Source organism: Triticum urartu, chromosome 5A (assembly GCF_056163025.1).
Source record: "Triticum urartu cultivar PI428250 chromosome 5A, HENAU_Tu73, whole genome shotgun sequence".
Taxonomy (NCBI): Eukaryota; Viridiplantae; Streptophyta; class Magnoliopsida; order Poales; family Poaceae; genus Triticum; species Triticum urartu.
Genome location: NC_141877.1, coordinates 196,736,380 through 196,763,744, shown reverse-complemented (window position 1 = coordinate 196,763,744; position 27,365 = coordinate 196,736,380). Strand labels below are relative to the sequence as shown.

Sequence of the window (27,365 nt, the reverse complement as noted above, 5' to 3'; positions counted from 1 at the left end):
CATGTACCTTTGGAGACACCTGTAGAGCTCCTTTATAATCACCCAGTTACGTTGTGACGTTTGGTAGCACACAAAGTGTTCCTTTGGCAAACGGGAGTTGCATAATCTCATAGTCATAGGAACATGTATAAGTCATGAAGAAAGCAATAGCAACATACTAAACGATCGGGTGCTAAGCTAATGGAATGGGTCATGTCAATCAGATCATTCAACTAATGATGTGATCCCGTTAATCAAATAACAACTCTTTGTCCATGGTTAGGAAACATAACCATCTTTGATTAACGAGCTAGTCAAGTAGAGGCATACTAGTGACACTCTGTTTGTCTATGTATTCACACATGTATTATGTTTCCGGTTAATACAATTCTAGCATGAATAGTAAACTTTTATCATGATATAAGGAAATAAATAATAACTTTATTATTGCCTCTAGGGCATATTTCCTTCACTGCTACCTTGCCCTGCGCCACCCCTTTCCTTATTTGGACATGTGGAGGAAAGGAAAGGGAGACGGCTGCCTTAGGGCGCCTCCCCTTTCCTTCCCTCCCTCCTTTGGTGTGTGGGCAGGGGTTAGAGGGGCGCACCATCCCCTTGTGGGCTGATGTGCTCTTCCCATTTTGGCCCATAAGGCCCAAAAACCTACCGGGGCTACCCGGAACCCCTTCCGGTGACCCGATAAGTACCCGGTACCACCCGAAACACTTCTGGTGTCCAAATACCATCGTCCTATATATGAATCTTTATCTCCCAAGCATTTTGAGACTCATCGTCATGTCCGTGATCTCATCCGGGACTCCGAACAACATTCCATCACCAAATCACATAACTCATATAATACTATATCATCATCGAACGTTAAGCGTGCGGACTCTACGGGTTCGAGAACTATGTAGACATGACCGAGACACCTCTCCGGTCAATAACCAATAGTGGAACATGGATGCCCATATTGGCTCCTACATATTCTATGAAGATCTTTACCGGTCGAACCATTATGACAACATACATAATTCCCTTTGTCCATCGGTATGTTACTTGTCTGAGATTCGATCGTCGGTATCTTCATACCTAGTTCAATCTCATTATTGGCAAGTATATTTACTCGTTCTGTAATACATTACCTCGTGACTAACTCCTTAGCCATTTGCTTGCAAGCTTATGGTGTGTATTACCGAGAGGGCCCAGAGATACCTCTTCGATACTCGGAGTGACAAATCCTAATCTTGATCTATGCCAACTCAACAAATACCTTCGGAGATACCTGTGGAGCATCTTTATGATCACCCAGTTACGTTGTGATGTTTGATAGCACATAAGGCATTCCTCCGATATTCAGGACTTGCATAATCTCGTAGTCAAAGGAATATGTGTTTGACATGAAGAAAGCAATAGCAATAAACCGAACAATCATTATGCTAAGCTAACGGATGGGTCTTGTCCATCACATCATTCTCCTAATGATGTGATCCCGTTATCAAATGACAACAGATGTCTATGGTTAGGAAACCTCAACCATCTTTGATCAACGAGCTAGTCTAGTAGAGGCTTACTAGGGACATGATGTTTGTTTATGTATTCACACATGTATTTAGGTTTCCGATCAATACAATTCTAGCATGAATAATAAACCTTCATCATGAATAAGGAAATATAAAATAACAACTTTATTATTGCCTCTAGGTGTAACACCCTCGATGCGACTATAGCTCCCACGTGTCGAGGCACGACTTAGAGACATAATCGCATTGAAGGCATATGTCGCAAGTTAGGAAATCTTCACAACATCCCATGTAATATAAATAATAAAGGTGAGATAACAATAGTTGGCTTACACTCGCCACGTCAATCAAGTACATAAATAACATTACATCATCCAAACACTCATGGCCCGACTACGGCGCCAAAATAAAGAGAACCCAACATGCGACAACGGTCCCGTTCACCCCCAACTGGGCACCACTACTGATCATCGGGAAAGGAAACATAGTAACGTTGAGAGTCTTCGTCGAACTTGAGCTCATACGCGTCTCCAGGAGCGGAATCATCAGGCCCTGCATCTGGTGTAATAGTAATCTATGAGCCACGGGGACTCAGCAATCTCGCACCCTCGCGATCAAGACTATTTAAGCTTATGGGTAAGGCAAGGTAAATATATGTGGAGCTGCAGCAAGCGACTAGCAAGTATGGTGGCTAACTTATTCGCAAAAGAGAGCGAGAAGAGGAGGCAAAGCACGAGCGAGAAACTAGAGAGCAACCTGCGCAAACGTTACTCCAACACCGTGTCCACTTCCCGGACTCCGCCGAGAAGAGGCCATCACGGTAACACACTCGGTTGATTCATTTTAATTAAGTTAAGGTTCAAGTTATCTACAATCGGACATTAATAAATTCCCATCTGCCCATAACCGCGGCCACGGCTTTCGAAAGTTCAAATCCCTGCAGAGGTGTCCCAACTTAGCCCATGAGAAGCTCTCACGGTCAACGAAGGAATAAACCTCCTCCCGAGACATTCTGATCAGACTCGGTATCCCGGTACAACAAGACATTTTGACAGGGTAAAACTAAACCAGCAACACCGCCCGAATGTGCCGACAAATCCCGATAGGAGCTGCACATATCTCTTTCTCAGGGCACACTCAGATTGTCCTAGGTACGGGTAGGCCAGCCCAGAGTTGCCCCTGGTGGTCACCGGCAGCTGACAGGTTGGACCAACACTCAGAGGAAGCACTGGCCCAGGGGGGGTTAAAATAAGATGACCCTTGGGCTCCGGTAACCCAAGGGAAAAAGAGGCTAGGTGGCGAATGGTAAAACCAAGGTTGGGCATTGCTGGAAAAGCTTTAATCAAGGTGAACTATCAAGGGGTTCCCATTATAACCCAACCGCGTAAGGAACGCAAAATCCGGGATCATAACACCGATATGACGGAAACTAGGGCGGCAAGAGTGGAACAAAACACTAGGCGAGAGGCCGAGCCTTCCACCCTTTACCAAGTATATAGATGCATTAAGATAACAAGATAATATAATGATATCCCAACAAGTAAATAAATGTTCCAACAAGGAACGGCCTCCAAGCTTCACCTGCAACTAGCAACGCTATAAGAGGGGTTGAGCAAAGTGGTAACATAGCCAATCAACGGTTTGCTAGGACATGGTGGGTTAGAGGCTTGGTTCAACAATATGGGAGGCATGATAAGCAAGTGGTAGGTATCGCAACATAGGCATAGCAAAAGAGCGAGCATCTAGCAAGCAAAGATAGAAGTGATTTCGAGGGTATGGTCATCTTGCCTGAAATCCCGCAAGGAAGAAGAACGAGTCCATGAAGAAGACAAACGGACGTAGTCGAACGGATCCTCACAAACGCGACGTTACTGGAACCAACCCGAAGAAGCAAACACCGGAAAGAAGCAAACAACATAGTAAACAACCATCACATAAACATGGCATGATGCACAACCAAGTATGATGCATGTCCGGGTTAAATATGCATGGCATGGCAAGATGCACAAACAATCCTACAAATTAAGTGGAGCTCAATATGCAACGGAGTTGCATATTGAAGAAAACACCACATGACTTATTTAGTTCTCTCTCGTTTAGGTAACCAACAAGATTAAATGTTGTTAACATGGCAAGAGGGTGAAGCAAAGTAAAACTACCTATCTAGTCAAGTTTAAATGAGGCCGGAAGCAACGAACAACAATTCCGGTAAATCCCCATAGCATATTTTTGATTTGGTGCGGTTCTTCCCTAAATGCAATTTTAGAGTTAATAAACATGCAAAACAAGTAGACCATGTTAAACTAGGCAAAATTCCACCCCATTTACATATAAAGTTTATTAAATTCGGAGTCACGGTTATTTAGTTATGAATTAAAGCATTTTAGCATGGCATAGGAGCAAATTTAAACAAACAGCAAATTAAACATTTTAAACATGGGTGAAAATGACATATTATGAAACTAGATGCAATTCTAAGCATTTTTCATATTAAGTTTATTTTAATATGATGCATCGTTTGTGAGTTACAATATGCATGATCATGAAGGGGTTTTCTGCAAAACTGTTGTCTCTGGAAAAATAGATAAATTCGCCGAACTGAAAAAAACAAGAGCTGGACCGCAACAGGGGCGGCTGGGCGCTGGGGTTGGCCTCACCTAGTGGGCTGAGGCTCGCTCGGTGCAGAGGCTGGTGCGCTGGGCCAGCTGCGCAGTGGGCTGGGGAGGCGCTGGGATGTGGTTGGGCCAACGAGGCCGGCTGGCCCAGGCAAGCGAGGCGTGCTCGACGTCCTCGTGCTCCCGCACGAGCAGGGAGGTTGACGGTGGCGCTGACGATGGCAGGGAGGAGCGGAGGCGGCGTGATACGAATGGGGCTCGCCGGATCCGCGAGCGGAGGCGTCAGGGCGGCCAGATCCGAGCACGGGAGGTCACCGGGGTTCCGTTCTTGGTCGTGAGGAGGCTCGGCAGTGACCTAGTCGCGGGTCCGGCGGACCTTTGATGGTGCGGGCAGCAGCAAGATGGCGAGGTGCGGGCGCGGAGCGGGAGGCGTGCAAACGCCGAGGTGGTGGAGTGGATCCGGGTGGCGAGGTGGTGACGGAGTTGGGCCTGGGTGGCGTTGGCGCTCGAGGTCGTCGGTGGGGCGGGCTTGCCGGCGCGGAGGACGGCGCTCAGGACTCGGCAGTCCAGATCGAGCGGGGGCTCGGGGGAGGAGCAACGCATGGGCCTGCGGATGGGCCTGGAGGGCCGCGGTGGTGGTGGAGGCTGAGGGGGCGATGTGGCCTCCTCCGATTGGCCACGGGCGGTGCGGGGTGGCCGCGCAGCCAATGGCTACACGCCAAGTGGCAGGGACGAGGTGGCCTGCACGAAAACGGAGGTGGGGGCGGTGGCTGCGAGGTGGGAGAAGGGCTAGGGACAGGGTAGGCTTGGGTTAGTCCATATTTGGAAGGTGGGATGTCTATATATAGACATAAGCTAGGGTTAGGGGTGAGGAGGGGTTTTCGGAGTCTCCGATCGCGATCCGACGGATCCGATCGAGAGGGGGGATAGGTAGGCCTAGCTGGGCTGTGCAGAAGGCCTCAGACTGAGAGGAGAGAAGAGAGAGAGAGGGCCCGGCATCTGTTTCCGGAGACCGAAAACGTCCGACGTTTGCCCGGCTATAATGCCGCTATAGTTTAACGGTTGGGCTATCAAACGAACTCCGAATGCGATGAAACTTGACAGGCGGTCTATCTACACTATAACAAGACCACACGCCAACTTTCAACCCATTCCGAGAACATTTTCCGGCCACTTATAAAATAATATTTTGAACATGCCGCGGGCGCGTGCGAGTGTGGTTGGACTCAGAACGGACAACAGACGGAACTGGGGAAACCCGGACGGATGCAAGTTTTGAAAACATGATGATGCAATGCACATAATGACATGATGAAATGCAACACGCAAGCAAATGACATGACAACGCCGGCGAACAATTGGAAGACACCTGGCACATCGGTCTCGGGGCGTCACACTAGGGCATATTTCCTTCAGTTTCCCACTTGCCCTAGAGTCAATAATCTAGTTCAAATCGCTATGTGAATAACACCCATAGTTCACATCGCCATGTGATCAATACCCAAAGAGTTTACTAGAGTCAATAATCTAGTCCACGTCGTCATATGATTAACACCCAAAGAGTACTAAGGTCTGATCATGTTTTGCTTGTGAGAGAAGTTTAGTCAACGGGTTTGTCACATTGAGATCCGTATGTATTTTTGCAAAGTTCTATGTCTACAATGCTCTACATGGAGCTATTCTAGCTAATTGCTCTCACTTTCAATATATATCCAGATTGAGACTTAGAGTCATCTAAATTGGTGTCAAAGCTTGCATCGACGTAACTCTTTACGGTGAACTCTTTATCACCTCCATAACCGAGAAATATTTCCTTAGTCCTCTTAGGTAACTAAGGATAATTTTGACCACTGTCGAGTGATCCACTCCTGGATCACTATTGTACCCCTTGCCAAACTCATAGCAAGGCACACATCAGGTCTGCTACACAGCATGGCATACTCATGGCTGAGGCATAGGGAGTGACTTTCATTATCTCTCAATCTTCCGCCGTGGTCAGGCTTTGAGTCTTATTCAACTTCACACCTTGCAACACAGGTAAGAACCTTTTCTTAGATTGATCCATTTTGAACTTCTTCAAAACTTTGCCAAGGTATGTGCTTTGTGAAAATCCTATTAAGCGTCTCAATCTATCCCTATAGATATTGATACTCAATATAGAAGTAGCTTCACCGAAGTCTTTCATTGAAAAATTCTTATTCAAGTATCCTTTTATGCTATTCAGAAATTTTATATCATCTCCAATCAGTAATATGTCATCCACATATAATATTAGAAATGCTACAGAGCTCCCACTCACTTTCTTCTAAATACATACTTCACTGTAAGTCTATATAAAACCATATGCTTTGATCACCTCATCAAAGCGTATATTCCAACTCCGGGATGCTTGCACCAGTCCATAGATGAATCGCTGGAGTTTACACACTTTGTTAGCACCTTTAGGATCGACAAAACCTTCTGGTTGCATCATATACAACTCTTTTTTAATAAATCTATTAAGGAATGTAGTTTTGACGTCCATTTGCCAGATTCCATAATTATAAAATGCGGCAATTGCTAACATAATTCGAACAGACTTAAGCATCGCTACAGGTGAGAAAGTCTCGTCGTAATCAACTCCAAACTTTGGAAACCTTTCGCGACAAGTCAAGCTTTGTAGACAGTAACATTATCATCAATGGCAATCTTCTTCTTAAAGATACATTTATTCTCTATGGCTTTAACGATTGCACCGGCGATGTAGTAGGTGGTCGTGCCTGCGCGGCTACGGCCTTGCCTGCCATTTGGTTTGAAGTTTGGTTGGGTGTGAGCGCACGGGAAGAGGTGAGCAACTCCAAATCTGATGCTTTCCAAAATTGCATTTTAAGATAAGCTGAGTGGCATTATGTAGTGCTAGGTCAAAACTCATGTTTTTTTTGTTACTTTAGGTCGCATACTAACGATTTTAAAAAATGTGAACTTTTTTAGACAGTTTCTAAAGCATCAAGTATCCATTTAAAGTATCAAATTCATATCCAATTTGTGTTGGGAAAACCGCAAAGAATATTGTTGCAATTGGATTTAATACGAGTAATATGCTCTACGCATGCCCAAGAAAACTATCCTTGTGAGTTGAGCTATCTGAATATGCAAGTTTCCATATATACCAGTCATGCATGATCCCATGTCCATATCGGTGACTCTACGCTCTGCGTAGGCGGCTAATTTTGACTTTTGGAAAGCTCACTTGGCAGAAGATTCATATGAATGAGAAATACACATCAGATATGTTCTCAGAACCTGACTAAATCAATTGTCTGTAATACAAGAAACTGATATATGTTCTGTTTATGAATGATCCACCTTCTAGTTTGCAAAATGTTCCTAAATTACTCATTGCACATTGTAACATTGCAAGGAGTATTTGTTACAGTAAGATTCTGCCATTTAGTCAACAGGCATAGCAAGGACCATTTAGTCAGCACCTATAGAATTTTTGAACATTTAATCTTGTCTGGTTGTTTGTTTCCAAAATGTGACCAAAATCTGGAGTAACAATATTACAGTGAATTTCAGCACTGAATTTCATCTACTCCAAACCTTGTCTGATTGTTGTAATTCGCCAAGGAGTATATTGATTGTTTCCAAAAGTAGTAATCATGATTTCCTGATTGATTGTTTCAAAAACTAGCGGATCATCATGATCAATTTCTTGATTTCCTGATTGAATGTTTCCAAAAACTAGCAAATCATCATGCCATCCACAGGAGTACAAGCAGCAGAGTCGGGAACTCGGCAACCAGCTCAGGCTCTGGTGGCGATTCCACCAACTACAGGGAAGGAGTGACTTCACCAACCCTGGGCGGCTGAATCACACAAGTGAGCGGTGGCACGAGTGAAGGTCGCGCAGGTGGGCGGCGGCGTTGGGCTGGCACCAAAATCGCATGGGTGAGCGGCGGCGAAGGAATCACACACATTGGCATCGAGATCACGCGGGTGGGTGGAGGCAGGTGGGTTGCGAGCGCTGGAATCACCGGCACGGCGGCGGACGGTTGCGAGCTACCCCACATGCTGTAAATTGTAAATTTAATATTCTTGATCGACTTCAAGATGAAGGTCAGCCATTTGAAACGTGACGTGGCTTGGAGTGAGAAAACCAGATAACTCTACTCAAAGTGTTTTAATACCGTAGTTCTATAATATTTAAATAGTACTTCCTATGTCCCATAATATAAGAGTATTTTTGACACTAGTGTAGATCACGCGAGAGACATAGATACAGCAGCCGAACGCAATGTCACTCCATCCGTCTCCCACCTCGTCTCTGGAGCAGTGGCGGCAGCGATATATGTCTGCCACCAATGACAATGCATGTTACACAGTGCAACACAAATACCCCACAAGGTAAAAAATCAGAAATTAACAGGAAAATATTCTACTCCGGAAAAAAAGAACGAGAAAAATTACTTGTCTTGATAAGGTTATGACATTAGTCTGAAAGTTTCTCGAAAAGAAATTATTCTGACAAGGTCGACCTATAGCAGTCTTTCAGCTGAACATATCAATGTTATGTGCACTTATTCTTTTAGTTGAAACCCATAGAGGAAGCCCAACAATAAATTTTACCGGAAACAGAGAAAAGAACATTACAAGCGCGAGAAATAATGCCTGGGAGTAGAGTAGGTGATATGCCTCCAAACGACTCATGCATTATTTTTGTGTTTATCGGTTCACGCCGTATTCAAGGAGCGAACGAATGGATGAATGCTTGGGGACATTAGTAGGATATATAATTTTATAGTTTAAGAATCTAGAATGCAGCTGCAAGGACTAAAGAAAGTAGCAACACAGAGAGGGTCTTTTTGGTGCTCGGGCTCAGCTGCACCTGATATCTCAGCCACTGGCAGGTGCATAGGGATGGACGAAAGTGTGTCAGACGCGTCAGGGTTGGAGCGGCGAAAAATGAGGATACGCTCGATATACGGCTTTGCACAGTGCGTACAGGTGGGCCAGTTTCGTAGCTGGCGGTGTCCGTCCGTGAGTGGTTGGGGTCCTGAGCCGTGGCCCATGCCGTAAGCCCAAGTAGTCCAGCTCGATGGTCGAAGCTGAGCTGTCCTGTCTACTGCGTGGGCTTCGCAAGGGAAAGAAAAAAGTAGTGAGACCGAGAAGTGGGTGATGGCAGCTCGCGAGCATGGCGTCGTCGTCGTCGGCGGCGGCGGCGGCTGCGACCCCTTCCAGCGGAGCTGCGATGGAAGCCGACGGGCTCGAGTTCTTGCTGGATCCAGTAGACCGGTCAGTTTTTTCACACCATTAACTCGTCTGAAGATCTGCTTCTGTGGATTGCCGTCGTCCCCGTCGCCACCGCTTATTCCAGCGTCGGTTTCAGGTTCCCGCCTAGGGAAGAATTCGCGGAAAGGTTTGAGCACCCATATCGTGTGCCACTGGCGTTACTGTCGCCACGCGAGGAGGCGCCTGCTTTGCCGGCGGATTCCAATTTGCGGCTCCGGCTGTGCGCAGCGGGTAGGGAGCTGCAGCCCTGGGCGGTCTGCAGGCGAGTGCTGCCGGAGGAAGAATGCCTCGCCGACCCAATCTGCGAAATCCACTGGGAAGGTGAATCCCGAAGCCCCCTGATGGACGAAGAGAGGTAATCCAGTCAACTTTTGTTTGTTCGAATCCTGCTGTGCGTGGCCATCCTATAGATGCTGGAAATCCTCAAAGTTAGTTTGTATAGTTGATTTTAGGGATTTTATGATTGGTCCCATGTGTTTGGCTGGTTTGTGCCGTCTGTTCAACATGCTCAAATATGGGTGTTAGGTGATTTTTTTTCTTTCAGAATTTTGGAAAACTGTTAGTTGATACTAGAACTTTCTGGGTAATTCAGGTTGTGCTTCTGTAGTGCACTACCAGACCAGATGCCGCGTGCCTCGCGGATGAGTGCGCTTGAACAATCTATCCACAAATTTGCAGAAGAACCTACAAAAAGTGCGGTGAAACCAGATCTTGGGTTGAGTTTTTACTCGTTGGGTGACGCGTATGACTTACAATTTGTATTCTTGGGAGGTTGGCTCCGGCATACGGTATGGGGAGAGCAGGCTGAACGACGAGCGGACAAAGTCGATGCACGAGATAATTTGTGGCTCAGTGGCTGTTCGGTGAGAGCTTTTCTTTCTAGACTGATTTTTTTTTGAATGATGGCATTTGTCTATTGCGAGGATGCGAGAAAACATGTGTTAAATTGTCTGCATGTTGTTGTGCAGGGGAAGCCTGAGGCGGAGAACGGCCGGTCGTGTAGGTGTAAATGCCCTGTGTTGATTAGGCTGTTGAGGGCATCCGACAACAAGTTGTACATAACCGAGTACAGCGAGAATCACAACCGCTCTTTGTCATTGACAATGGTCGAGAAGGTTCACTGGCCGTCACACAACACACATAGATGTTTACGCAAAGGATCCTATAAAACAGTTGCAGGAAAATATTGTGAACCTTGGGAAAGTGTATAGCATCATCGGAAGTTTCTTCAGGTCGTGAACTGGCAGACGATGACGTGTGGAAAACTTTGGAGGTTTTCGCCGACATTGTGGCTGGAGACCCTGATTTCACGTAGTTCTTGTGGATAGCGGGAGCAGGAGTGAGAATTTGATGTGGATAAACGGTAGCAGCCTGATGCAGTACAAGTTCTTTAGGAATGGCATCACTTTTGATACGACGTATAGGATGAATCTATATGACATGCCGTTTGGTCTTTTTGTTGGGGGTTAACAACCACTTCTTGAGCATTATATTGGCTGGTGTGTTGGTGAGGGACGATCAAGCAGAAAGTTTTGAGTGGGTTTTTGCGGAATTTTTGACGATGATGGGTGGACCTACAGATTGTGCACTTTACATGCCACTGCAGCGGTGGTGTTTACTGTTTCATTGGTTTGAATCCGTCATGCTGACTGAGTGTGTTGGTAATCTTTGTAGATCAGAACAGAGCTGTGGAGGTGGCAATTAGTTAAGTGTACCTTGACAGCGTTCACCAATGGTGCAAGTTGCACATTTCGAAGTAACCGAAGGAGAGTCTAGGGCCATAAACTAGTAGTCTAGTACGTTAGTTGGAAAAAATGTGATATGAGTATTCTTTGGTGTGTTGTGTGATCTGTGCTGGACGCTTATCCATCCATGTATTAAGTGTTTATTGTTTTGAACATTTGTAATGATCCCAGATTGGGATATATAATCTAGTTAGTAGTGACCTGAATAAAAACAGAGACTAAGTTTTCAGGTGAACTGGTTGTGAATTTTGCTTGGGCGCTGTGCTCTGTGAGTTTTGTTGGCGATTTTGCAGCTGGTGAACTGGTTTGTGTATTTTGCTGGCCTGCGTGTGGTTGGCCACATGGAGTGGGAGAACATGTGGTGCATCTACTAGTTAGTAAGCCTACAGTCTCGGCTAGTGTGATGTAATTCAAAATTGGAACAGCTAGCTGCTCCGGTTTGAACAGGCTTGTTGGTTGCAGAGCGGTTGTGCGTGTCCATGGCTCCGGCGGCTATTGTTGGCGAAGCAAGTGGCATGACCGTGACGATGCAGTGAAAAGGTCATCGCCGCAGAAGGGGCACTGGATCATGGGAAGAAGTGCATCATTTGGCACTGGGGCAGAGGAAGACGAGCATGCAACCATGGTGGGTTTGAGTACGAGCACTCTGCGGCTAAAGGAGGTGGGGCGAGGGGACGAGTCGACAGGGTTTGTTTCTGGGCTTGAGCGAGATGGGTAAGATAAGTACGCTGTGTTTGTCCGTCAGGCCACGCAGATGGCTCAGGACAGCGCAGGAAAAATGGAGGGCCGTGCGGGGCGGCCTGTTCCGGCCGAGCGGTGAGGTCGCACACGTAATAAATAAGGCGATGGCCCATTTCTTTTCCATATCACGTACGCTATGAATACCGGGTGGAATACTACTTACAGCGGGAATCCACATGTGACTGGATGGCCAAGATATCAGGTGCACTTGAGCCCGGGCTCAGAAACGAATTTTCGCACAAAATACATGATGAAAAGCAAAAGAAAAGAAAATATCATTTGTCTTTATTTCTTCCAAAAATGTAAATAAAATGTGACAAGCCAGTACCTTCCCACTATCCACGGTGGCCATTAGAGCAACATGTTGTCTGTCAAAACGAAATTCGTAGAAGTAATACGTCCTGCAAAATATTATCTCATAAAGCAATTTAACTACAGAAGCCATTGCCTTTTGTAATATTCCCTTGAAAATTGAGAGAAATAACCTGATACCCTCCTGATCCTTAACTTTAATTGTTCGAGCTGAGTATATTTTTGCACCGCCTATGAAATGAAACAAATAACATAATTAACATATTAGGACAGTCTATAAAGCATTCCAAATGAGTATATCATGTTAATTGTTAACACTATTGTCAAGAGCTGAACTACTATACCTCACAAAATTCAGAGATCAGAAACTAGCCCTGAATTAAGAGGGGATCTACCACGGGTTCTATTTCTTGGAAGAGGAAAGTAGAGCCAAACCACTCCAGTGGTGGCTAGGCTTTATCACAATTACAACTCGATGCCCGATCTGTCTGGAATCACTGGCTTTATAGCATTACAGTCCAAAGGCTCGGTAAAACTAAAGAGAGGGATGACAACGACATCACAGGAAACAGTAAATGGCGGGTAAAAATAACTAAATGGAGCCATGGGGATCCTGCACCTGCAGCGTCCTCTTCTTATTCACTTGCTCACCAGTTCGTCGAGGTCATCCCAGCCGTTGATTCTGGCCTTGGACGATCTCATAGCTTCCAGCTAGTGTCGGACGAGGAACAGAAAACAGAAGGTGTCGCTTTTGTTCAGGATTCAGAACCATGTGCGCGCTAGAAGATCAGACTTGTTTTCAACACGTGAAGGGGAAAACCTTATGGGTAAACACTGATAGCACCTTGAGGTCTGGGTATAAGCTTGCTGTTGAAGTGTGGCCATGATCATCCAACAGAGGAAGGTGGGGAGTGGGAATCACATCAGGTCCAATATGTTGCCTTAGTAGACTGACATGGAATGTTGAGTGTAACTTGCAACCGTCAGGGAGTAACAGTTTGTATAAAGTGTTACCTATCTTCTCCAGTATTCTAAAGGGGGCATAGAACTTGGAATGGAGCTTCAGATTTCTTTGAATACTGAAATAAGTGTCTCTAATGTTGGATCTTAAAGTAGACCATGTCTCCAACAGAGAATTCTCTTTTCTTCTCTCGTCACCAAAGTGTTTCATCATTGTGCTTTGAGGAGGTTGTCCTTGATGGCCTGGTTTGCTAATTCCCTATTATGGAGGAGGTCAAGGGAGTCTTCGGAGATGAAATCATGCAAGGTGGATTCAACTATCAGAGGGGGTGGGAAGCCATAAAGTGCCTGAAAAGGTATCATCTGCAAGGAAATGTAAAAAATACCATCGTACCACCACTCAGCTAAGCTGCTAAAGCTAGGCAGGAATGCCATGTCTTGGGTTGCTGGAATGCCATGCATCTCAAGTAGTTGTAGTTCTCCAAGCACTGATTTACTCTTTCTGCCTGACCATCAGTTTGTGGATGGTTGAACTACAGAGATGGAGCTTGACTCACAGGGATTCAGAAAGTTTCTGCCGGGGAGAGCTAGTGAATATTTTTTTTAAGGGAGCTAGTGAAGATTTATCTGACTGCAGGGAGCCCATGGAGCTTGAAAATGTAATCAGAGGTTCTAGCAACTGTTTGGACAATAAGCGGGTGCTTCATGGATAAAAATTGTGCATATTTGGTGAATTTGTCTACCACAACCAGGATGAGGTCCTTATGGTAGTCCCTCTGCAAAATCCATGCTGATGTGATGACAAGCAAATTCCAGTTTAAGTAGTGTGTTCTGCCTTATTAATTTGGCAAACGGGGCCTGCCAATGGAATAGGAGGTGTATTCTTTGATAACTGAAGGTGTCGCTGTTCTTCAGGATTCATAATAGGTCCTGACAACTATATGTTGGGCTTCGCCTTTTCTACATAATTTAGTGTTGAAGACTGCGGCAATGGTGTCATGGTGGGGAACGGCACATTGGACGGTCACGGGTATCGGACTAAAACAAGGTGTGAGTTGGGGCGTAGATCTGGACTAGCCAACAGAGGGTGTTAATGTCGTGATCTACAGTGGGGGAGTCCTATTACTGGAGAGGCGAAGAACCGAGGAATCGAGTAGGAGAGGCGGCTGAATCTTGGAGATGTGATGCAGGAGTGGTGGCCCGATCTGTCAGAGGAGTCCGGTGGTGTATAGCAGCAGTATAGGGTGATGGTCGGCCCGACGGGCGGCTATTTGGTTGGAACGGCCAGATTTGATCCATCTAGGGAGATCGACGGAGACCGAGAGAAAGTTCAATCAGGGAGCGGATGGAGTCGAGCCAGGAGACAACCCTGGCTAACTTCGTTCAAGAGAGAAGGAGATTGGTACGGAGCAATGTTTACGAGTCGACGAGTCGTTCCGAGGTTGAGACTCATAGACTAATCGTGACTAGTCTAGACTAGTGCTGGACTAGTCGACATGGTACTGTAGTACTCAACTATTGTTAATAACTAAGTAGTAATATGTAGTATATATAAACAGTACAGTATGCAATAAAACCAGAAGTGTTAGGCAACGCTCGCCAAGCCCAGCCCAGCACCCACACAACACCCCCTAGCTGGCCCATTTGGGCCCAAGTGGCCAGCCTACTTAGCTCCCGTCACTGGAACCCTAGCTCCCGATCAATCCCATTGCCGCCGCCAGCACCATCACACACGGGAGCACGCGTGCGCAACCCGCACCTCCAGCCGCCTACTGCTGGCCCCAGCCGCTGCCGCCAACCACCTCCATGACTCCTCTCCTCTCCTCTATCTCTCTTCCTTCTCTCTCGTCTCAGGGCCATGCGCGCCTATGTGTCACGGCCATCGCTGCCGCCCGAGCACGAGCTCCGGCCAGGCTGGGTGACTTATCCCCTCAAAATTTTGAGTCGCTCGACTCAAATAGCTCGACTAGTCTGTCGACTACTCGACTAGACCAAGTAGTCTACACAAGATTTGTAGTCGGCACTCAAGTTGCGACTCATAGACTAGTCTGTCGACTAGTCTTGACTAGTCCCTCTTACTCGTAATCAGTGGTACGGAGAGAACGTAGAGACTGAAAAAATCGAGATTGGAGGGTTGCGGTGTCCGGGGTAAAACCTAGGGCTCTGATACCAGGTTAAGAGGACCAACGTGTCTGTATTACATAGCCCAATGGGTGAATATAGATTACAAGGACTTAGGGTACAAGTGAAGAAATCTAGACTAGTATGAATACGCAAGGGGACTTGAACCAATACTTATACTCCTTAACACAAGTTATTTACCAAAGTTTTTCAACTCATATGTTCATCTAGGAACATAACTATTTTACGAAAACTATTGCACTGCACGGTTACGCAATTATAAAATGTCAAACATAAGGCAAAATAAAGAATGTAACCCCATTAGACAACTCACCAAAAGCAGTTAGCTATGTTTGCTATTTATTTTGAACTTTTATGCACATTAAGCAAAACTTTACAACACACCAATATGATTATGGTAATAAATCAATTTCAGTAGTAAACATAATATGTTGATCAGACCATCAATCAACATATTTAGAGTGACATCCCACAGCAAGCTAAGGCTAACATTAAGTGGTTCCTTTGTCTACTAAGTTCTTTTCATACCTCGTCTAATATTTGGAAGTTGTAAGTAGTCCAACTGTCCAGGGCAACTTTCATTTAAAAGCACATTAAAAAAGTGTTGCGACTTTCAAGCTAAGATGATAGAAATTACCAGGTACAAATAACTTGGACGCCTCCTTTAGAGTGCCCAACTCCGTTATATCTTTGGCCTGTGAACAAATATCCGCGTAAGAACATGAGGATTTTCTATTTTCGTAATATCTGATAAAAGCACAAGCCTTCTAAGTAACAAGGATAAAGTGATAAGGAATAGCATGATCAATAGTAACACAGTTAGCATATGTTCATAAAAGCTTTTTAACCCACTATTTATTTTAACATAATTAGGAGAGAAGAGAAAAATAATGACAACTTCGACGGAAGATGGTCATTTATGTTTAATACGATCATTGAGAGTCTCGATTTGAGGGAGATTGACCTCACTGCCAGACAATGCATACAGTTCACGTGGGCGAACACATTGCCGGTTCCAACATATGAGAAGTTGGACCAAGTGCTCACCAGCATAGAGTGGGAACAGAAGTTTCCGTTGGTAACGGTTCAGGCGCTTCAGAGAGCAATTTCTGATCATACACCGTTACTGGTTGACTCTGGGGAAGCGACCCATGTGGGAAACAGGACCATTTTCTCTTTCAAATTAGGATGGTTCGAGAGGGACGGCTTCATGGATCTCATTGCTAGAGAATGGGCCAAGGAGTCAGGTGGACATTCGAATGTCGATACGTGGCAAAATAAAATTCGACATTTGCACCAGTTCTTGAGGGGCTGGACCAAGAATCAAGGACGTGGCTAGGGAGCGCCGCTGCACTCGTTTGTTGTCTGAAGCGCACCGCCGTATATAGTAAGTGCATGTCCTTGTGTCCAGCTGTCTACGCTAAAAAAGGTAATTGTTTGGCCACATCCCGTAGCGCACATGGGTGCCGATTGAATCAGCCTAAATCCTGTCCCCACGTGCATTTATTTGGGGGTTTAAAAAGTTGTAAAAGCCATAACTTTTGATTCAAGCATCGAAATCCAGTTCTGTTTTCACCAGCAGATTTCTGACGACGAGTTCTCCAAAACTAGATCTCATATGAGTAGGTTTTGTCAAACTTTTTTTGAGAGCAACTTTGGATGCAATGGAGGCAACTATAGTGTTATAGGGAAGCAACTACTTTTTCGCCTAGTTGGACTGACTATTAGGTTGGTTTGCGTAAAAACAAGAAAAATCACACAAAACATAAGGCATCTATAGTTCTACATACAAAGCAACTTCACTGCACTATGTGTATCTGTGAGTTTGGTAACATTGTCCCAACTTGCCTATCATGGCTGCTCAATTGCCTATTGTTGATTCTTAGTTGCCTACGGTTGATGGTCAATTGCCTATAAATGAAATAAACTGCCTATATTGATGCCTAGTTGCCTGCTATTGGTAATTAGTTGCCTACAATTGCTTCTCGGTTGCCTAACTTTGCAAAATAGTTGCCTACAATATTATGAAGTTGTTTATCATTGTTTTTCTAAGTTGCCTACAAACACTTTGAAGTGGAAGACGACATCGTAGTATTATAGGCCATTTAGAAACAATGACGACATACGAGCATGAACAATAGGCAACTTAGAAGTACCGATGAGGAAGTTAGGAGAATGTTACATAAATTAACTAGGACACAAAATGTAGTGAAGTTGCCTGCTTTTAGCACTAAGGTTGCCTCTTATCGAAGGAAAGTTGCTTACGAAGGTGATGTGATATTATCCACCTCTGTTTCGAAGTTGTTCTGTATTATTAGTTAGTTGCTTATTATTGCTAATTAGTTATTTTTAGGAGTGAAGTTGCTTCTGTTTAGCACTAAAATTGCCTCATCTAGCGTCATGGTTGATTTTGAAAAAGAATCAAAGAAACATATCCATATGGGGTTTAGTTTTGACCTGGCTAGCCAACTCATGTGTGTTTTTCATCATTATATCTGAAGATTTAAATGATTTTCGCAGATTACTCGACCGAAAATTAAGAACTTGCATAGGTTTTTCGGCAATTGCAGGTACTTTTTTTATTTTTTCAGGTATCATCTTTTGAAACGCAGGGGACTAATAGCAATGCAATCGCATTTAAAAAAACTGGGATCAGACGGCTTAGACGGGTGCATGAGTTAGATTTGAAAACTGAGTCTAATGTTCTTAATGTGTCGGATCGGACTGTTAAGAATGAGGCTGAGCAGAAGTTGCATCCTCTTCTTAGAGAAGAAGAGATGAAATGGGCTCTCAGAGCGAAGGTGACAAAGGTCGTCCAAGGTGATGACAACACCCAGTTCTTCCACATGATTGCAAATGGGAAGCATAGAAAGAAAATAATCCAACTAGAACAGGATGAGGGTACAATTGTAGGGCATGAGGACCTCAAGTTGTACACCTCCAATTATTATAAGCTACTTTTGCAGGGAGGCGAAGATAATTTTGTGTTGCTTGATGAGGGCGCAACAGGGGACATTCCACAACTCAACACAGACGAAAACGAGATTTTGTCTGCCCCGTTTATGGAGAAAGAGGTGTTTGACGCGGTAACACAGATGAAACAGAATAAGGCTCCTAGACCTGATGGATTTCCAGCAGAGTTTTACAAGAGATGCCGACATATCATTAAGGGTGATCTTATGCCTATGTTTCATGACTTATTTAACGGACAGTTACAGCTATTCCACCTAAATTTTGGAACAATAACGTTGTTGCCAAAGGAGGAGGCGATACACATTGAGCAGTTTAGGCTGATATGTCTGCTCAATGTGAGTTTCAAAATCTTCACCAAGGTTGGCACGAATAGGTCGACGCGGATTGTCCATTCGGTGGTGCAACCATCTCAGACTGCTTTCATGCCAGGAAGACACATCCTAGAAGGGGTTGTCTTACATGAAACTCTTCACGAGATCCATTCGAAGAAACTGGACGAGGTTATCTTCAAAGTGGATTTCAAGAAAGCGTATGATAGGTCAAATGGCCCTTCCTCCAGTAGGCCCTGCACATGAAGGGGTTCGATGAGGCCTGGAGGAAACAGGTGGACTCCTTCATTCAAAAAGATAGTGTTGGGGTTAAGGTGAATGATGACATAGGTCATCATTTCCAGACGCATAAGGGCTTACGACAGGGAACCCGGTGTCTCCTGTTCTATTCAACATAGTTGCGGATATGTTGGCAATTCTTATCGGTCGGGCTAAAGAAAACGGCCAAGTAGAAGGACTAGTTCCGCATCTTGTGGATGTGGGTCATCTTGTGGATGCGGGAGTGTCCATACTACAATATGTGAATGACACAATTATTTTCATGGAACATGATCTTGAAGAAGCTAGAAATATGAAGCTTATTTGAAGAACTACCGAGACTGAAAATTAACTTTAACAAGAGCGAATGGTTCTGTTTTGGGAGGGCCAAAGAGGAACAAGATGCATACAAATAGTTGTTCGGATGTGAAATGGGCTCCCTACCGTTCAGTTATCTAGGGATACCAATTCATCATTGCAAACTATCTAATAAGGAGTGGAAATGCATTGAAGATCGATTTGAAAAAAGGCTAAGCTGCTGGAAGGGCAAGCTTATGTCTTATGGGGGCCAGCTTGTGTTGATAAACTCAGTTCTGACTAGTTTGCTGATGCTCCTTTTATCTTTCTTTGAAGTACCTATAGGGTACGGAAAAGACTAGACTTTTATCGATCTCGCTTTTTCTGGCAATGTGATGAAGTTAAGACGAAATACAGATTGACGAGATGGGATATAATTTGCAAACCCAAAGACCAGGGTGGGTTAGGGGTAGAGAACTTAGAAGTAGATGCCTACTTAGCAAATGCCTATTTCGGTTGTCTCTTGTGATTGAGGGTACGAGGGTACAAATTTTGCGTAACAAGTACCTACAATCTAAGACATTGGCCTAGGTTACCGCTAGACATAACCATTTTGGAAGGGGTTATTGAGGATGAAAGAAACCTTTTTTCAAAGGGTGAAATTTATCATTGGTAACGGTAACACAACTAGATTCAGGAAGATGCATGGTTAGGGGAGACGCCTTTAGCCCTGCAATACCCCACGTTATATAATATTGTACAACGTAAGGAAGCTTATGTTGCTATAGTACTACAAAGGGTCCCTCTTAATATCCAATTCAGGAGGTCTCTGGTGGGGGAATGTTGGAACTCGTGGTTGCACTTGGTGCACAGGTTGATGGACGTTCAACTTTCGGACCAACCAGATGCCATTCACTGGAAATTATCTAGGAATGGTAGTTTCTCGGTGAAATCCATGTACTTGGATCTAATTGACTCTAGGCCAATCTCGAGATTACTTCATATCTGGAAGATTAAAGTTCCGTTGAGGATTAAAATTTTCATGTGGTTGGAAGTGATCTTAACCAAGGATAACTTGCTAAAGCGAAGATGGGTGGGTAGCTCTCGATGTTGTTTTTGCGACCATAAAGAAAATATACAACACCTCTTCTCGATTGTCCGCTAACCAAACTGCTTTGGCGTACGATTCATATAGCCTTCAACGTTAATCCTCCCACTAGCATCAACACGTTATTTGGGATGTGGCTAAATTGCGTGGAATCCAATATTGCGAGACATATTCAAATAGGAATATGTGCACTATTTTGGGCTATATGGAACTGCAGAAATGATATGATCTTAACGGGAAATTTTTTACCAACTTTTTGCAGGTTATCTACAAAGCCACAGCTTGGATCCGTACGTGGTCGTTACTCATTCCTGCGGACTCCAGGGAGCTTTTGGTTACTGGGTGCAACCGGTGGGAGATGGTACCACGGGCTATCTTCAACCGATTTGGATGGCGAGTTAATAATAGGCTAGGTGTTTAGTCATCGTAGCCTTTTTTTTGCCAGATGTGGCATCTTTTACTTTACATTTTTTACTTCGTGCAGGCTCCTTTTGTGAGCCAGTACTGGACCTCAGACTTTGTCTTCGTACTTCCGTTAAATAAAATGGCTGCATGCATCGTTTTGACGCACAGGTCGGGAGCTTTCCTCCTTTTCAAAAAAAACCACTATTTGTTTCATATGTGTGCATATAAAATGCTATGACTATCCATATGCCCACAAAATAAGGGGGTCAAGCGGGTAGCCTATAGCTCGGTAGGTAGAAAAATTCCATTGTGATTTTAATAAATAAAGATAGGTAGGAAGGATGTAGGGCTTTTTCCCATCCAAGGGCCTGAACCTGTGTAAAACCACTATATCACCATCATTGATGACGAGCTATCCCTCTCTCTACAATCTTCCATGACAACATTATTCATCGACATTTGGCGCCCACCCTAGGTCCCCAACGGATATCTTCCCTCTCTTCCAACACCCTTTCCAATTGAAATCACGTCCATGAACCTCGAGCCAATGGCCTCACCCATCCACAACCTCGACAAAGAGGGATTTTCCATCAACGATATAAAAGCAGAAGAAGAGATCGACTTTGGTACTTCAAACGAAGAACCTCCGACCGAGAGCCCAGTCCACTGTCCTGGGCTTCCTACTACTGGCGTCGAGAGGGCAGGGAGTTCAGAAATGGAGTGGGAATCGTTGGAACTGCCTAAAGTGCCTAGCTGGTGACCACTAGGCAAAATGCGGACCCTTCCTAACACAACTCCGGCGATCAACGGGGACGGAGGGCTCATGATCTTAGCTATCCGCGGTACAACAACTCCCCCACCCAACATCAGCTACCCACAACGCCTTATGAACCTATCACCGACCGCCTCGACTCTCAAGACTCCCATGCCGACCGATGCCGTCTTCAGCCCAGGTCGTGCCGCCCAACCCCCGGCGCTGCTCGTCGCCCTCGGCAGCGCCATGGCTGCCACCTCACACCAAGCGCCGCCACGCCGCCACTGACCGTCGTCTTCACCGCCGGCGACGTTGCCACCTGCGTGGCGTCCCTTGACTATCTCAGAGGAAGTCAAAGATTTGGACCGAGTCAAATAGTTCCTGGGCATAGAAGTGACCAGGTCTGCCAAGGGAATTGCGCTATCTTAGAGGAAGTATACTTTAGATCTACTAAGTGATGTAGGAATGCTAGGATGTCGGATGGCCTCAACCCCAATTGAGCAAAACCACAAAGTGACAGCCTGAGAAGAAGTGGATAAGGAGATATATCAAAGATTAGTTGGGAGGTTGTTCTACTTATGTCATACATGCCCTGACATTGCCATTGCGGTAAGTGTGGTAAGAAGATACATGCATGAACCTACGAGTGATCATCTTGAAGCGGTGTATAGAATTTCAAGGTACTTGAAGGGGCACCAGGAATGAGACTCTTATTTGAGAGTAACAAGCATCTCGTGGTCGATGGATACCATGGGAAAGTTGCCTAGATGATTGTAGATCAACCTCATGATTTTGTGTCTTTGTTGGTGGGAACTTGGTATCATGGAGAAGAAACAAGTTGTTGTGTGCACCTAAACTGTCGAGGCCGAATATAGAGCTATGGCTCAAGGGCTAAGTGAAAGGTACAAGAAATTTATTAGAAGAATTGAAGATATTGAAGACTAGTTGTTTGAATGTGTGGTGTGATAACAAATCAGCAATCAGACATAGCAAAAAAATTAGTGCAGCATGACAAAACTAAGCATGTGGAAATAGATAGATTCTTCATCAAATAGAAGTTAGATGTTGGGATCATCAAGATAGAGCATGTGAGTTCAGAGCAATAAATAAATTGCAGACTGCTTGACAAGGATTAGGAACTAAAGTATGTAGTCTGGCGTGTGACAAGATGAGAATAATAGATATCTATCACCCCTCTTGAGGGGGGGGTGTTGAATGGAGCCCCATATTTTGCAGGTCAGGCCCATTCCAATGAGTGGCCGCCCTACACCAGGAGGTGCGCGAAGTTGTGCAAGACACATCCGCAAGAGCCATTGACTCGGCAGGCCCCTCCTCTGCTCAACACAAAACAACCCCGATGTTAAGCAAAACACCTTCCTCGCGGCAGCGACCAATTGATGGACCACGCGTAACGTGCGTCCCATTTAATGTCGGTCTGGTGTGAATTAAATGCGCCAAAGGGGAAGGGGGCTGATATATTTCGTACAAGAGAGTTGCATGTGTATTTTTGTGGGCTTTTTTGCGTATTTTTTCTTTGAGATTTTTTTACGTCCTATTTTTTCCTTCGGTTCAGTCGATTTCTACCGTGGAGAAGAACAACACCCGAGTTGGAGACGGGGACGCCACGGCATCGCTGGTGAAGGCGAGGAAGCAAATTGACAGGTGCGGGTGGGGGCCTCTTAGTTTTGACCGCCGTTCAGATTAGACAATTGGTCGAGCTTAAGACAGGGACGTTGCGGCTGGCCACAGCGTCACCTACGAGGGGCAAGAGCATGCCAGGACCTCGCAGGAGACGGGCACGCCGCAGCGGCAGAGGCGGGGAAGCGGCATGACAAGTGCAGGTGGGGACTTCTAGTTTGGAGGAGGTGGAAGCAGGGCAAGATCTATTTTTCTAAAAGATCTATATATGTAATTCCAAAACCGCACGGGCTGGTCGCGTGCACCCCAGTTAGTAGTGCCCTTAAGTAAAAAAACAGTTGTGAAAAATGGCAAGTTCCTCAACATACCTCTAGGAATGTGATCTTGAGCTGATTAGATGGCTTGATTACCACGCTTACAAGTTCTGACCTACATTAAAAACAGGAAGAAGGTTCTCTGCATTAGGCATATTCGAATGCAATCCTCTATTTCTAAATAGTTGCAACCCACTGCCTTTTTTTCTTAACCGTGCAAGCACGCCACATGCATGCGTGCGACGTCATCATTATGTCATCTCGTGCATGTTGTGTGAAGAATCCTCTATTTCTAAATAGTTGCAACCCACTGCCTATTTTTCTTAACCGTGCAAGCACGCCACATGCATGCGTGCGACATCATCATTATGTCATCTCATGCATGTTGTGTGAAGAATTAGTTAGAGATGGCGCTATGCATTGATTGCATAAGAGCTAGTACAATAGTGGGCTTATAGCCATGTCATTTTTGCCTATGTGGAGGGAGATGTGAAAAAGTAAGGGGAGTTGGCTCTCATGCAAGAGCCTAGCTATATTCGCATTTCCAGGTAAATGCAATAAATGTGAAGGAAGAGGTAGAGAGAAGATGAAAAAAAAGTACTAAGGTAATAGCCAACCTCATAGACCACATTATTGTATGAGTACCTATAGATGGTGGCTATAGATGACATGGCAGTTCCTTATGGCCATCAGTTGGCTATATTATTAACCATGCTATCATGCCATCTCATGCATGTGGTGTGGACAACTGATTGAAAGTGAAAAGAGTAAGTGGAGAAGGCATGTGCATAGAACTATTGTGAAGAGGTATAGGGAAAAGAGTAAGTGGAGAAGGCATGTGCATAGAACTATTGTGAAGAGGTATAGGGTAATCACAGGCCGCGTATCCAAGATCTTAAATCAATTATTTAAAAGAAACTCTAGATTGGTTTCAGAGCTTTTTTGGGATGAGCCTAGCAAATGAAAGAAAGTGAACACCATATATCAACCGACTTGAGAGAAAAAAATCATTAAATCAGTTTAACTTACCCGCAAAAAAAAGTTTAACTTACGGACAAAAATCTCAAACGATTAAAGTGCTAACTTAACATAATTTGTGTTTGCGGTGCGGTAACAATATTTCGTAGCTAGGAGTACATCTAAGCTTTCACGCAGGAAAGCCCAGAGAATAATATAGTTCCTTTACTTTCCCCAGAGAATAATATAGTTCCTTTACTTTCCTAATTTTCTAGCCAAAATTTATAAGTTTACTCCCTCCATACGGTGAAGAGTGTGTGTTTGGCTTTAAAATTGTCCACAAAAGAGTGTACTTCTATATTTCCAATGCACTTTAAAGTAGGAAAAAATACTTCTCTCTCATCACACGGTAATCAAGACCAATAACATTCTACACATGGTCTTCTTAATTTCTACATGCACTTAGCTCATTGGGGGTTGGATAATTAAAGAGGAGAGAGATGGTGGCTTGCACCTTTCCAATGCATATTTTACTTCACTTCATAATTTGTCCTAAAATTTCTAGATGTACACTCTTCACCGGACGGAGGGAGTAATCATTAGGCCTCTTTTGGTTCATAGGATAGGATTATCATAGGAATAGGAATCTTGTAGGAAATGAGATGGCATGTATCTCAAATCCTATGAGTAGGAATAGGAAACAAGATATCATTTGGTTGACACCAAAGGAATTTTTCCATTGAGTCTAGACTCTTTTTTATTTTCCTATGAAATGTGGAGGATAGGAACCAATCCTATGTAGGAATAGGAATCCATTCCTATGAACCAAAGGGCTCTAAAGGAAAAAATCCTATAAGAATCCTATCCTCTAGAATTCCTATGAAATTCCTCTAAACCAAAGGAGGCCTAAAATATAAACATTTCACACAGCTGTAAATGCAACAGGTCTGTAGCTGGTATGTCGAAAGGGGCCTTGCTTACCTACCTATCTGGAGATGCGAACCGAGCTGCGTACGCCCTGACCTTGGCCTTGTCGCCATAATAGGTCATGGCGGCGCTGAAATCCTGAAATGCAGCCGAAAACAAATCTTGAGCTCACCCAAAATTGCTATGAAAATCTGAAGCAGGGTAGGGAGAAAAGTAGACGAGACCGGTCACCTCGGGCTCCAAGATGTCGTCGAAGGACGGCGGCACGCGGATGGAGAAGCCGCTGCCGTAGTACTGCCACCACGACCTCGTGTTTGCGATGCCGACCAACAACGAGGTAGCCCCGCCGTTTGGAGGGTGAAGCGTCGGTGACTGTGACGCCGAAGGGAGCCCCTCATCTGCCGCAGTAGCGGCGGCGGGGCTCATTGCGGCTGCGGCAGCGGAGGCGGTGTAGACAGCGAAGTCGCGGCGTGTGGCGTCGCACCGGTAGAGCGGGCGCGCGGGGGTGGGTTTGTGGCATAGCCGTGGTGGCTTTGGATAAGGAGGCGAGGGGGCGAGGGGAAGCACGGCGGGGGTCATGGCGCACCACGCCCAGCGGGACACTCACGGGAGTCGGACGTCGGTCTATCCGTGTGAAGAAAGAACCCATTCTTTCTTTGCTTACTTCCCACCATCCAAATTGTTTTTTAAACATCAGCTTTATTGATCACATAACCAAAGATATAAGAGCAACTCCAACGGGTCGACCCAAACGGACGGCGCTTTTATCCGTTTTTTGTCCGTTTAGCTCGGCCCGATGGACACAAACGTCTGACGCTATGTTTGGGTCGGCGCCAGTGTCCAACGCTGGCCTGATTAATTTCATCGGCGCGTAAAAAAAAAGTATTGCAAGCATTTTGAAAATAAATACATGCATTTAATTAAACATAAAAGCCGGCCACGAAGGCCGGCGAAAGTCCACATTACATTAATTAAAACACTAAACATCCTCATCGGCGGCGGCGGCTGCGTCGGGACCGGTGAGGTCGATCAACGTCGGCGCAGGGTCGGCCCAGGGGAACGCCGTGTTCCAGACGGCGGTGATGTCGGGCTTTGCCGCCGCTGCCTGGGCCTGGCGCGCCTCCTTTTCGGCCTCGCGCTCGAGCATCTGCAGGCGCTCGCCCTCCCGGCGGTCCTCGGCAAGCCGAACGCGGCGCCAGTGGTCGAGGTAGGCCGCCTCCTGCTTCTCCGTCGCCCAGAGCCAGATCGACGGAGCGTTGACCCACTCACGGACTACACCGGTCCAGGAGTAGCGCTCGAGGTAGGCCGGCTCCTCCGGCTCGACTTTGGACGGGGACGGCGGGGCCACCGGCGGCATGACGCAGTCGCCCACCGCGGAGAGGGCCATGGCCTCCGCCATGGCTGCCTCGAAAGCCGCCTCGTCCGCCTCCCTCCACCGCTCCTCCTCCTCGCTCTCCTTGATGGCCGCCTGGTAAACGGCCTCGGCCTCCTGGTCCTCATCGCGGACGACGAGCGCGGGCGGCGGCAGGCTGTGGTCGATGCCGCGGACGCCGCGTCGCCTCGCCTTCTCGTGCTCGAAGGCGAACCATCGAGCCCAGTTGAGCGAGTCGACGACAAAGCGCGGGTCGGCTGCTGCTCCGACGTTAGCAACGCCCGCCGGCGCCGCACCTCCTTCGCATGGACCCTGGCCATCCGGGCGCCGCCGACACTGGGATCCTCTCCGGATCCAAATGCCAGTCGTGCGACAGCGTCACGTCCGGGTACACAGACGCACACGGTGGTGCCAGTGCCACTCAGCCTGGTGCAACGGCACATTGATGCGCTGCCTCTGCCGGGGAACGCGCGCCGACGCGGGGAGGGAGGGGGAATGGCGGACGGGGGCTTTGCCCTTGCGGCTGCTGCCGATGTCGGAGAAGAAACCCATACTGGTGGTGGCTAGGGTTGTCGCCGGCATGGGGGCAAGGGTGGCCAGATGGGGACGGGGGCGAGTGGTAGTGGATGAGGACGGCCTGCCGCACGCCCGGCTTAAAAAAGGACGACCGCCGTCGCTGACGCATGGGCCCAAGGTAGGCGGTCGTCATAAATTATGTTGACCAAGGTAGTTGGACGACAGTCAG

The 27,365-nt window shown here is 46.0% G+C and overlaps 2 protein-coding genes across 8 annotated transcripts; one reads left to right on the top strand and one right to left on the bottom strand.

The window, feature by feature from the left end:
• Positions 1-1,776: 1,776 nt before the first annotated feature.
• Positions 1,777-25,906, bottom strand: LOC125508574 (tagatose-6-phosphate ketose/aldose isomerase, putative (Mog1/PsbP/DUF1795-like photosystem II reaction center PsbP family protein)). Of its 6 annotated transcripts, XR_015604284.1 has the most exons (8): positions 25,480-25,902; positions 25,307-25,386; positions 23,419-23,479; positions 15,926-15,983; positions 12,360-12,417; positions 12,203-12,275; positions 3,291-3,373; positions 1,777-2,060 (listed from the first exon to the last, which is right to left on the bottom strand). XR_015604284.1 is itself a non-coding variant. In XM_087525767.1 (7 exons), exons 1-7 carry the CDS (start codon positions 25,825-25,827, stop codon positions 1,896-1,898), a joined length of 843 nt encoding a protein of 280 aa, XP_087381893.1. In that variant the 5' UTR covers positions 25,828-25,906; the 3' UTR covers positions 1,777-1,895. The 6 variants fall into 6 exon arrangements, 4 of the variants coding, with proteins under 4 accessions (XP_087381893.1, XP_048529285.1, XP_048529284.1 ...); XM_087525767.1 differs by lacking the exon at positions 3,291-3,373 and having other exon boundaries at positions 25,480-25,906; XM_048673328.2 differs by lacking the exons at positions 1,777-2,060; positions 3,291-3,373 and adding an exon at positions 6,281-6,530 and having other exon boundaries at positions 25,480-25,904.
• Positions 8,942-10,878, top strand: LOC125508573 (uncharacterized). 2 transcript variants are annotated; one of them, XM_087525766.1, is made up of 4 exons: positions 8,942-9,391; positions 9,486-9,743; positions 9,996-10,251; positions 10,357-10,878. In XM_087525766.1, the coding sequence occupies exons 1-4, from the start codon at positions 9,291-9,293 to the stop codon at positions 10,597-10,599; spliced, it is 858 nt and encodes a 285-aa protein (XP_087381892.1). In that variant the 5' UTR covers positions 8,942-9,290; the 3' UTR covers positions 10,600-10,878. The 2 variants fall into 2 exon arrangements, with proteins under 2 accessions (XP_087381892.1, XP_048529282.1); XM_048673325.2 differs by having other exon boundaries at positions 9,981-10,251.
• Positions 25,907-27,365: the final 1,459 nt, after the last annotated feature.